Here is a 10,546-nt window from a genome sequence, read left to right on the forward strand (position 1 = left end):
TTTTGAAATATAACAATCCAACATTGTTTGCATCAATTATGCGTATTGTATGCATATGAAATAAAAATTTGATTCGATTAAAAAATTTTCAAAATTTTATGAGATTATGAAAACATTTTTTTATATTGTTACTCCATGAATTAAAAAATTGTTTAAACTTTTCTTTTTTGACAAGCATGTACATAACTCATAAAAAATACATTTGATATTGTGTAACGAAGTGTAGTACAATATGTAAAAAAAAAAAAAATATTCATTAGGTTAATTGAAAAATTAAAAATATTATATAAAGCATTTGTTTAACATACATAACATCAAAATTTTGAACAATTATACGAATCACATTATAGTTTTCAAATATAATTTGATTTTCACAATTATTACCTTCTACTATTGCACTTCTCAATGAAGAATATTATGCATTGCCAAGGTTGAAATATTGTTTAATGTATTTATCTAATACACCTATACTGAGGATTTTCCAATTGAATGAATCATATAATATGGTTTATGGAAACAATTTGACAATTCAGAATTACCACCTTCTACTGTTGCATTTCCCAATAAAGGGCAAAAAATTATTCCAACTAATTGGAACCGAGAAATTAATTTCGCTTAATTGTGCAGTAATCAAACACAGTCACACACTGGTTGACAGCACCGACAGCTTCGGTGGCTCACAAGTCACAGGCTTCACAGCCATGAAGATCTCCTCCTGCGTACTATGTGAGCAGTAATTAACGCGCTCCGCAAGTCAGTGAAGTCTGCCTGCGTCCTTGATTCTTCTGCTGCTACCTCAAGCTCAATTGTATTGGATATTTTATTGAAAATTTAATGCCCCCCATTTTTTAGCTCCCCCCCCCCCCAGCTATCACCTGTGTTTCTTGCTACTGCCCGGTGCTTTCTATGTAATTGCCATTGTTATACAGTTCCAAGCTCCAATTTTTATGGTGGAAAAACACACAGTCACACACTCGGTGAATTCACTTTATTGGCTACAGTTGCTCTAAAGTCGTCAAAGACTGCCTTTTTTCTATTTTAACCAAAATTTGTGCTTTTTGCTTTTTCAATTGACTTGGGAGAAGATCATTTCCACATATAATCACAACCCTTTATCAATTTCCTTCCCATTTCAAAAGGGATTCTCCAAAATTTGTTGTTATGCTTCCAATTCTTCTCTAACCCATTTTTCTACTTTTCGAGCAGCAGGAGAAAAAAGAGAAAAATCAGGTGGTTGTGGCTGGTGGTGGAGGCCACATGCACGGCTTAAGCCGGCTGGGTAGCGGCGTGAATTCTACGCCTTCTACTTCTTCGTCTTCTTCTGTTTCGCCGCCGTCTTCGCCGCGGAACCGCCGCAGCAGGAACAATAAGAATTCTATTATTACAATCGGAGGTGGCGGTGGAGATGGAGGAAGCAGGAGTTTCCTCCGCGGTGGAGGATTTGGGGAAATGAAGCTGCAGAATTTAGTGGAAAGGTTGGGTTTTGCGGTGATTTCAACGGTTTATAGGCGGAGAGGGGTGTTACTATTGGCACCATTGTTGTATATATCGGTAATGTTGTTGTATATGGGTACCGTAGGATTTGATTCTGTTGTTAGTAGAAATGGTGGAAATGGAGATGACCTGACGCGGCCGGGATCTCTATACAGAAGCCCTCAGGTATTCGAGAAGCTTTGGCCGTTTATGGAGGCCGAGGGCAACGGAAGCTCCTCTAATTTGGTAATTTTTTTTATAATTTAAAGTTCCTGATCTTTACTTAGATTGATAATCAATTGGCCTGTTATTATTAGATTGCTGCAAATGGCTAGTTCAGGACTTGAGATTGCTTATCTTACTCAAAAGGAAAAAAAAAAAAAAAATTTCTTATCTGGAATAAATGATTGCTAACATATAAGCTAATTTTCTGGGGAGGAGATAATATTTAAGCTAATTAGATATCCCAAACATACTATATTAGTATGTGGTATAATCAGCCAGCTGTTTATTTAAGTTCCAAGTTGATTGGACAGTGAATTGCTGAAACGTCTATTTAGCTGGCTTTAGATATAGCAATTTGATCGCATGTACCTAGTTTGACTGCCTTTTGAAATGAACCTTTTTTTCATGTTCACTTATAAAGCGGAGGGCCGGGCGGGGGGGGGGGCCTGCCCCGCGTCCAAAAAATAATTAAATCTATCCCTTCCTTTTGACCTTTATATGTAGTCGGAGAGGAATTGATGTTTTAGAAGTGGAATAAATAAGATATTTAACTTCATTGGCTACCAGTTTGAAGCTTTAATTCGACAGTAGAAGATTAGAATTTGGAGTGTTCTTTTTGCTGTGATATTGCTCAATAATTAAGATGCCTTCTTATTAGCATGGGAAGTTGTTAGCTGTCGGGTTGATGTGAAAGATATTAACTTTGTAGCTGACATTAGAAATTTGCAGATAATGAATGTTTGGACTTTAAAGCCACGTCAAAGTTGGAAGCCTTGTATTCACCAGACTGCTTCTCATGCAGGTTAGGGAATTGTTTACTTTCATAGACAAGATGAAATCTATGAAAAATTCCAGTTGGCATGATAACTGTATTTCCCATGAATACTTAAGTGCTTGTGGTCAAAATGGATGTGGAGAATTTGTAAGGTTTCTGGTGTGTGTGTGTGTATGGGTATGCAGTATGAACAGTACAATATATACAATGTATATTATGTGTGTGCATGCAATGGCCACATGTCCAATAACTGAAATTCTGTTTCTGAATTTCTTCCCACTTTTATATGATAGAGATCTTCTTTCTGATCCTAAATTGAAACGTAGAGAAATAAAAACTTTTAGCATATTTTTTTCCTATTCATGTGAGACTAAAAATGGAAATACTGAAGATTCTAGTTTCGCTTGCTCATTGCAAAGGCATAAAGAACAGGTGTACATGTGCAAGAAGTAGGGCAGTAGGGATAGGAGGAGTTCAAATACTAAGTTGTTGCATGTCTCTGAGTGCATGACCAAGTGTAGCTGTACCATTGTACAAATGTACATAAACTGGTTTCACAGGGAACTTATTATTGTGCTGAAACTATTTTACTTCTTGATAACTCATGGCATTTTCTTCTTAATTAGTTAAATTTTGTAACAAAATCCAGAGCTTATTTTTCCTTTAGCATTCGTGCAATTACCTGTCAACACCATCTTTATCATGCTTCTGCTTGAACGGTTCTCAGAGTTGCCCAAGTCAAATGGTTTCCTCATAATTGAAGCAAATGGTGGATTGAACCAACAAAGATTGTCGGTATGTTTCTTTTTTAGAATAAAAGGCATTCCTAGTTTCAACTTTATCATGGATGATGATGCTTCACAATTATGTTAGGATGTTCTGCTAGTATTGTGCTCCCCCTGTGGCTCTGCTGCAGTTTTCCCATCTTTGCAGACATTAGGATTAACTAATGACAGGAATTCTCGGGGAAAATTACAAATGCCCAAACTATTATAATATGTTGGTGCCTTCATGTGTGCATATGAGCTGTCAGAATTAACTGATGGATATTTTCCTGCACAGATATGTGATGCAGTGGCGGTAGCAGGATTGTTAAATGCCACTCTTGTTATTCCAATGTTTCATTTCAATAGTGTTTGGCGAGATTCTAGGTGAGCTAATGTAATACCAAATTTCTAGCACTTCTTTATCTATTTTTGGCTACCTGTCATTTTAAATGATTTTACGTGTTGTATGTTGGAAAAAATGCTCACTCATACACAAATGAGTACAAAAAGAACCAAAAGAATATTATTAGCACGTATCTGTGGTTTTCATCAAAAGTCTGCTTTTTTTTTTCCTTCTCTAATTTTGTCCTAAAACGTCCATGTTTTATGATTGGTTTGCAGTTTTATTTCCTTTTGAATGAATCTATCCTAGGTTTACTTCCTTTGACTAGACCTGTTTCATAACATGTTCATTTGTCTTACATATTTTCCTTTCTCTTTAAATTCTTGCAGCAAGTTTGGAGACATATTTGATGAGGATTTCTTCATATACGCCCTAAGAAATCGTGTAGAGATTGTTAGAGAGCTTCCAGAAGCTGTACTTCAGCATTTTGATCATAATATAAGCAATATTGTCAATCTGAGGTTAAAAGCATGGTCAAGTCCAACCTACTATCTGCAGAAGGTTGTACCAAAGATAGTTGAGTTGGGGTACGTAGTCTTTTACTGCTATACCCTTAACTTTTTGCTTTGATGGCTAATCATTGGATGTTAAGTTGCTCCTTATAGCTGACACTAGTAATTATCTGAAGTGAACTTCTTGATCTCCAGTTTGGAGGTCACATTTCATTTTTCTTTTCATGACTCTCTCTCCCTCCTCTTTCTGTCCCGTTTTCTTGTCTTTGTTTAGTTATGTTTCGTCCTCTTTGTTATTTACATTATGGGTTTCTTCTTGGTTTTGTATTTTTTTTTCTTTTTTTCCCCCTGGGGGGATGATTTTTAACTGTTTTCAGTAGCTTCATTTCAGTTCTCTTTGGTGCACAGTATTTGTTCAGATTCAAGTGAGTTATTACAGTACATTGTGACTAAAAAACTATGGTGCATTAAGAGACTAACCTGTTGAAATTAAGAATTTTTAGATGCAGTACCAGAGAAGAGATTTGAGGAATAACTGAATTGTAGAGTTCTAGTTGTACGAGTTTATTTGGAGTTAAGGTAATAAAAAGAATGTAAGTACAGTAGCTTTTTTTTCCCCAAAAAGTAAAAAGGACTAGTCCAAGAAAAGTTGAGGAATGTCCAAACAACCCAATTTATAAAACCATAACACTTAAAAGCAATTGAAAAAAATCTAATAATGGAAAATGAACACCTAAAGACAAAATAAACTGTCATGGATACTTGTTTTGCACTGAAAGCGGTTCTATTGAACTCATGGCTTGAGTGAGATTGTGTTTTATCTGAGCTATAAACTAAAGAACAACTGCATAATATTTTTCTTTTATGACTGACCATTTGTCTTTTATTACCAACCAAACTATAACGTTTGTTACTGTGAGTTCATTAACTGGACATTCTGTCTCCACTGAGCTTTAATGTGCTAATCTTGATGGTCATCAAGTATTATAGAGCTTATCTTTAGCATACAAATACATCGTTTTTGGCTGTAATATCAGGCCCTATATTTTGTTAGATAGTCAAGTCATGCAGTTGTCTTCAATGTGCTTATATTCCATCTCTAAAATGAGGATAAGGCCTTACAAAGGTCCTTTAAAATAATCATCCAGGAATCTATATTGTATTGCAACCGTACAAGAATATAGCGCTCCTTTGTGTTATGAATACAGGAATCTATACAAGATGGGGCAAATTGAAGGGGGGGGGGGGTGGGCGTGAGTTGCTTGGGCTTATTCCCAAACATACCCATAATTACAATGGGACTAATTTGGGTGGGACATATGTGGGATGGGTTTTGATTAGTCCGGCCGAATACCCATATTACCCATTGTGAAAATTTTGACTAGTTTTGACCAGATACATTTGTTACAAGCCCAGGACTCTTCATCTACATTTAATGATCCTTGTTATTTCTTTGCCCACCATCTTCTGAGTTCTGAGTGATCCATTCATTTAAGCATTTCAGAAAATAATTAATTCTGATTGAGGAAGAATTCTTGTGATTGTGCATCTGGATTTCTATGTTTTCTCAATGCTCTCAGTTTTTTCACTTTTCTTGAAAGGTATATAAACATTCAGACTTGAAAATATTAGGATTCTCAAATTTTCTTTCTATGATTAAGTGATGAAGTAGATAGCTGGTTGTAGTGCAATAAGTACTTCATTTTAGATCCTTAAAAGCACAAGAAAGGAATCAACTTGATTTATAAAATTAGTAATTATATAGTCATGTTTCTAGATTGGGACCATGCACAGAACTAGTGCACAACATTCTTAAATATAAAAAATAAAATTAAACTAGTGTAACACGGCAAATCCCTTCTTAGCTTAAAAGGATTAATTTCGCAGTTGCACTCTAATGAATGTAACTTTAATATTATAAATAATTATCAAAACATTAAAAATGATTGTTTAGGGGAAAAAACATCAACCTGAAAAATAAAGGAAAAAGAAAATACATAAGACAGGTTATTTGGTCCCATGGGCTACCCAAGCATTCTCGTAAATACCCATCCGCAATATGGATGTTTCACTCCTGAACCTCACTAAACCCCTTTCCCATTTTATTTAGCCCATTGGGCCTGGTTATGACGCAAGCTACTTTTACCCTGCACCTTTTGTTGCTTTATTTTGGAATGGTTCTTGATTTCTTTCTTTTGCATTTCTTACTTTTGGTGGAGAAGAAAACTCTTATAGGTGGTCCAATCATCAGAAAAATTCTTTTTTCTCTAATTACCAATCTGTCAAGATTCTACTTAACACTTTTCATTTTGTAATGTTTCTTTAGTATGTTTGCTTTTTGGTTGTTACACATTTTGTGATTAAATTTGACTTTATGTTCTTAGTTTCCATAAAACCATTAGTTAGGGGACAGCTTAAGCAATGCCACACAGGGTTGTGGTGGAATCCTACTAACACGCTCCCCCAACCGCCTGGGGCCCAACAAATATAAAATGGCAAAAAAGGGAGTTAAAACAGAGTTCCAGTTCAAAAAGTTTTGAGGTTATTCTGGGAATTCACTTTCTGCACATATTAAAAGCATTAAAAGCAGAGAGCTGAGTTTTTGAAACAGGATCTTAAGCTTAAACTGTCTATCAGAAAGTACACCTAATCTGTATGTTTTTCTTTGCAAGTCTTTTTTTATCAAACAACTCTTAGATTGGTAAATGGGTAATCATTTGTGGCTTGTTATTGGATGCAAAAGTTTTTGGCTTTGGAAATTGCTTTTCCTCTAGTATGTTTGCTTTACATTGCCGTCTGTGATCGATTGAAGAGATGTAGATTATATATGAACTGAACATCAAGCAAATCTACCTGAATTTTATGAGTAGGAACTGCTAACATATAATTTTGCACTTTGATATGTTATCTGTACTTCGCTGTAACAAGAAATTGTTTTGCAGTGATTTGCTCTCCTGGTTGGATGACAGTCATGCATTGAATTTCATTGCTCTCATAATATCGTGTCCATTGTAGTTTTTTTTTTTTAAACTTATTTTCCAACATCAACAAGTGCCGCAGCCCTGATTTCACTGATTCCAAGGACCTGGAAGTTTATATATTATAGCTTTATCTGCTTTCTAATTAATGCTACAGGGCCGTTCGGGTAGCACCTTTCTCTAACAGATTGGCCCATGCAGTTCCTCCAAATATCCAAGGACTTCGATGCTTGTCAAATTTTGAAGCACTTAGGTTTTCAGAATCAATACGTATGCTAGCTGCAAAAATGGTTGATAGGATGGTTAAAAATAGCTCGAAAAGCGGGGGGAAGTATATTTCAGTCCATCTGCGATTTGAAGAGGTGCTTTGTTCTCTCTCTTTCTCTGGAATGAAACAGAATTCATCTTCTTATGTTTATGCCATCTTCTTATGTTTATGCTGTGTGGTGTTGTGAACATAATCTTACATGTTTTACTGATTATAGGATATGGTTGCATTTTCATGTTGTGTATATGATGGTGGCGAGGAAGAAAAGAGAGAGATGGATATTGCGCGTGAAAGAAGCTGGCGAGGAAAATTTCGTAGAAGGGGGAGAATAATAAGGCCTGGCGCAAATAGGCGGGATGGGAAGTGTCCTTTAACTCCACTTGAGGTATATAAATGCATGGAAAATCCTTTGCTTTGCACCCCCTTATAGTGTCCATATTCCCTCCTAAACTCTCTCTCCATCTCCCTCTCCCTCCCTTTCTCTCTCTCTCTCTCTCTCCCTCCCCCCCTTTACTTTTCTTGCTATAGTTGAGTTCCAAATTCATGTCTGTTAAATTTTGTAAAAGATGCATGGTGTCTGTGACTTTTCCTTCTCATCGCTAAAGCTTTTGTGCCACCAAGTTGGACATTATCCTGGGCAGCTTGCTAGACCAAAGTTAACTTGTGCATCTGCTACAAAGACTAAGATAAAAACAAAAATGACAGAATTTAGCCATTAATGTCAACCCATGACAAGCTCTTGGCATATGGTTTCCAGCTGTTTGGTGTTCAACCGCCGTTATCATAATTATTAACACAACCACCTTAAAAATGCATGCATCCCAATTACTAATGTTGCAGTTAGGTAAGTAAAGCAGTGCAATATAGACAGTGGTTTGTTTTCTATGCCTTGCATCGAGTGTATAGTTTTTTTTTTTTTTGAGACATGTATCATCTTCAGTGTATCCTTCAAGTGCTGAACTTAATTGCAAATCAGCTTGTTGATGGTTAAGAGGCCAAACTTCTGAGAATATCCCACCTAATATTGAGAGCCAAGATAGGCAATACCCTAGAGTTTGCAATAGGCTTGGTGTTTTGTCCCTGACTGGTAATAGAGATTACCAGGCCAACTAAAAAGGGCTCCAGAATGTTCCCTCTTGGCTGAGATGTTACAAACTTGAACTAGGAGTTGTAATGTGAAATTTAAAGTCTCCATTTGGCAAGAAAAGGTAACTTTGATCCGAATAAAGTGGGATTAGCAGATGCCCAAACATGAATTATAGAGATTTCTTTGAATTGCCACATTTTTTCACTGCCATTTGATGTCTGGGTACTTGAAAGCTGATGGCTTGAACATCAGTCATTAATTTTGGATGGAGAAAATGTCAATGTTTGTTATCAACAGTGTTTTAGGCAATGCCCAGCCATTTCAGAACCATGGCTGTGATGGACTTGTGGAAGTTGCACTTGGATGTAGCCATGGATATAGCATCCGTAGGGAATGAATGGTATATCATTTTTTTATTAGAATCACAGGTTTTCTAAGTTCATTAACTAACCCACCCAGCTGCTTAGGAAGCTTATTAGTTGCTTTTATCATATATCTCTTCCCTTTGCTTTTATCTGAAAGAGAAGCTTTTAAACCCCTTTTTATTCCCCAATTGTCTTTGCCTTGGTCCCCAAGAGCCAGCTTTACTGCTGGGAATTTTGACCAGGTAACCATGGGTCCTCAGTTCAACTCTCAAGCCCTCCCCCTTCCTCTCTTCCCCTTATAACGCATAGAGTCACCCTTGAACCAAAAAACTTCTTGCCTTGTGTACTGATTGCTTATCTTTGTGATTTGATGATGCAGGTGGGGATGATGCTTCATGGAATGGGCTTTGACAATAACACCTTCATATATGTTGCAGCTGGAAAAATCTATCAAGCTGAAAAGTATATGGCCCCACTTAAACAAATGTTTCCTCATCTAGAGACAAAGGATACACTAGCCTCTCCTGAAGAACTAGCTCCTTTCAAGGTATAATTTGAGTGACTGCTTAGAATGAGAGTTAATATTCTTTGATTATTGTCAAGATTATATGCTTACACTTGTAATATAGGGGCATTCATCTAGGTTGGCTGCTCTAGATTATACGGTTTGCCTGCACAGTGAAGTGTTTGTCTCAACTCAGGGTGGTAACTTTCCACATTTCTTGGTTGGTCATAGACGATATCTCTATGAAGGACATGCTAAGACAATTAAACCGGACAAAAGAAAGTTAGCTTTATTGTTTGATAACCCCAACATCAGGTAATGAACTTGATTTTGTCTATATAATCTTTCAGCTGTTTTATACTGGTTGCACCGTGCATTATTAGGGTACTGTCATTTTCCATAATCTCATCCTGTAAAAGATTAGAAGAGTTCTTGCTTCTTCAATGTGTTCCCCCTCTCTCTCTCAATATCTCCGCCACCTCCCAATCCCTGTCCCCTCCTCCCCCCTCCATCTGTTTTTGACACAATAAATCACAATGAATTGTGGAATAGTATCTCTTAAGCTAGAAACACAAATAATAGCACGCATCCTTATGAATAATCCTTGATGTTTACAGATGGAAAGACTTTAAACGGCAGTTGCAAGATATGCTCAGACATAGTGATGTGAAGGGGGTTGAAACTAGAAAGCCCAGTGGCTCGCTGTATACATACCCAATGCCAGATTGCATGTGTAAACATGCAGATGGTAGAAATGACAACGGTAACACAACAGGATTATCATAATTTTTTACTATTTTATGTAACCTAGGTTTTCAGAAATTGCTATACCTGTAGATTGTAATAGCTTTCTACTAAGTTCTGCGAAACTGTAATCATTCTTTTACCAGTTGCCTTGTAGCTGTTATAATTTTGAGGTCTGGACTCAATATAGGTTCATATACGGTGCTCCAAAAGTATACCCTGTTCACACATATGATTGTACAATAAATTGTAGTTAAACTGATTCTTTATAATATAGTTAATAAATGTTGTTATCTCTCTTACTGAGTTATCTCCCCGTTCTTGATTTGCCTAGTTATTCTTCAAATCTGTAATTTTGGTGAAATTGTTTCACTATAGCATATGGTCTGTGCTATTCTTTGGGCTGCTAGTTTTCCTCATTCAAACACCATTTGCTGCACATGCTAACACAACTTGGATGGACAAGTGTCTTATTGGTGCCCGGTGAGTGGGGAGCCCTCCCCA

The 10,546-nt window shown here is 36.6% G+C and overlaps 1 protein-coding gene across 2 annotated transcripts; it reads left to right on the forward strand.

Annotated features, from left to right (window-relative positions):
• The first annotated feature begins 679 nt into the window (after positions 1–679).
• Positions 680–10,344, forward strand: LOC113749484 (O-fucosyltransferase 9). 2 transcript variants are annotated; one of them, XM_027293240.1, is made up of 10 exons: positions 689–1,719; positions 2,428–2,500; positions 3,201–3,268; positions 3,536–3,624; positions 3,973–4,170; positions 7,231–7,435; positions 7,559–7,726; positions 9,173–9,340; positions 9,423–9,613; positions 9,916–10,344. In XM_027293240.1, exons 1-10 carry the CDS (start codon positions 1,258–1,260, stop codon positions 10,082–10,084), a joined length of 1,791 nt encoding a protein of 596 aa, XP_027149041.1. In that variant the 5' UTR covers positions 689–1,257; the 3' UTR covers positions 10,085–10,344. The 2 variants fall into 2 exon arrangements, with proteins under 2 accessions (XP_027149042.1, XP_027149041.1); XM_027293241.1 differs by lacking the exon at positions 9,916–10,344 and having other exon boundaries at positions 680–1,719; positions 9,437–9,573.
• Positions 10,345–10,546: the final 202 nt, after the last annotated feature.

This window comes from Coffea eugenioides, chromosome 10, assembly GCF_003713205.1.
Source record: "Coffea eugenioides isolate CCC68of chromosome 10, Ceug_1.0, whole genome shotgun sequence".
Lineage (NCBI taxonomy): Eukaryota > Viridiplantae > Streptophyta > Magnoliopsida > Gentianales > Rubiaceae > Coffea > Coffea eugenioides.

Excerpts from the sequence above, each read along its gene's own strand:
- LOC113749484 (XM_027293240.1), top strand. The coding sequence starts at position 1,258 with ATGCACGGCTTAAGCCGGCTGGGTAGCGGCGTGAATTCTACGCCTTCT. Across the intron at positions 4,171-7,230 it reads CCAAAGATAGTTGAGTTGGG|GGCCGTTCGGGTAGCACCTT; the intron begins GTACGTAGTCTT and ends TTAATGCTACAG. Across the intron at positions 7,436-7,558 it reads TCCATCTGCGATTTGAAGAG|GATATGGTTGCATTTTCATG; the intron begins GTGCTTTGTTCT and ends TACTGATTATAG.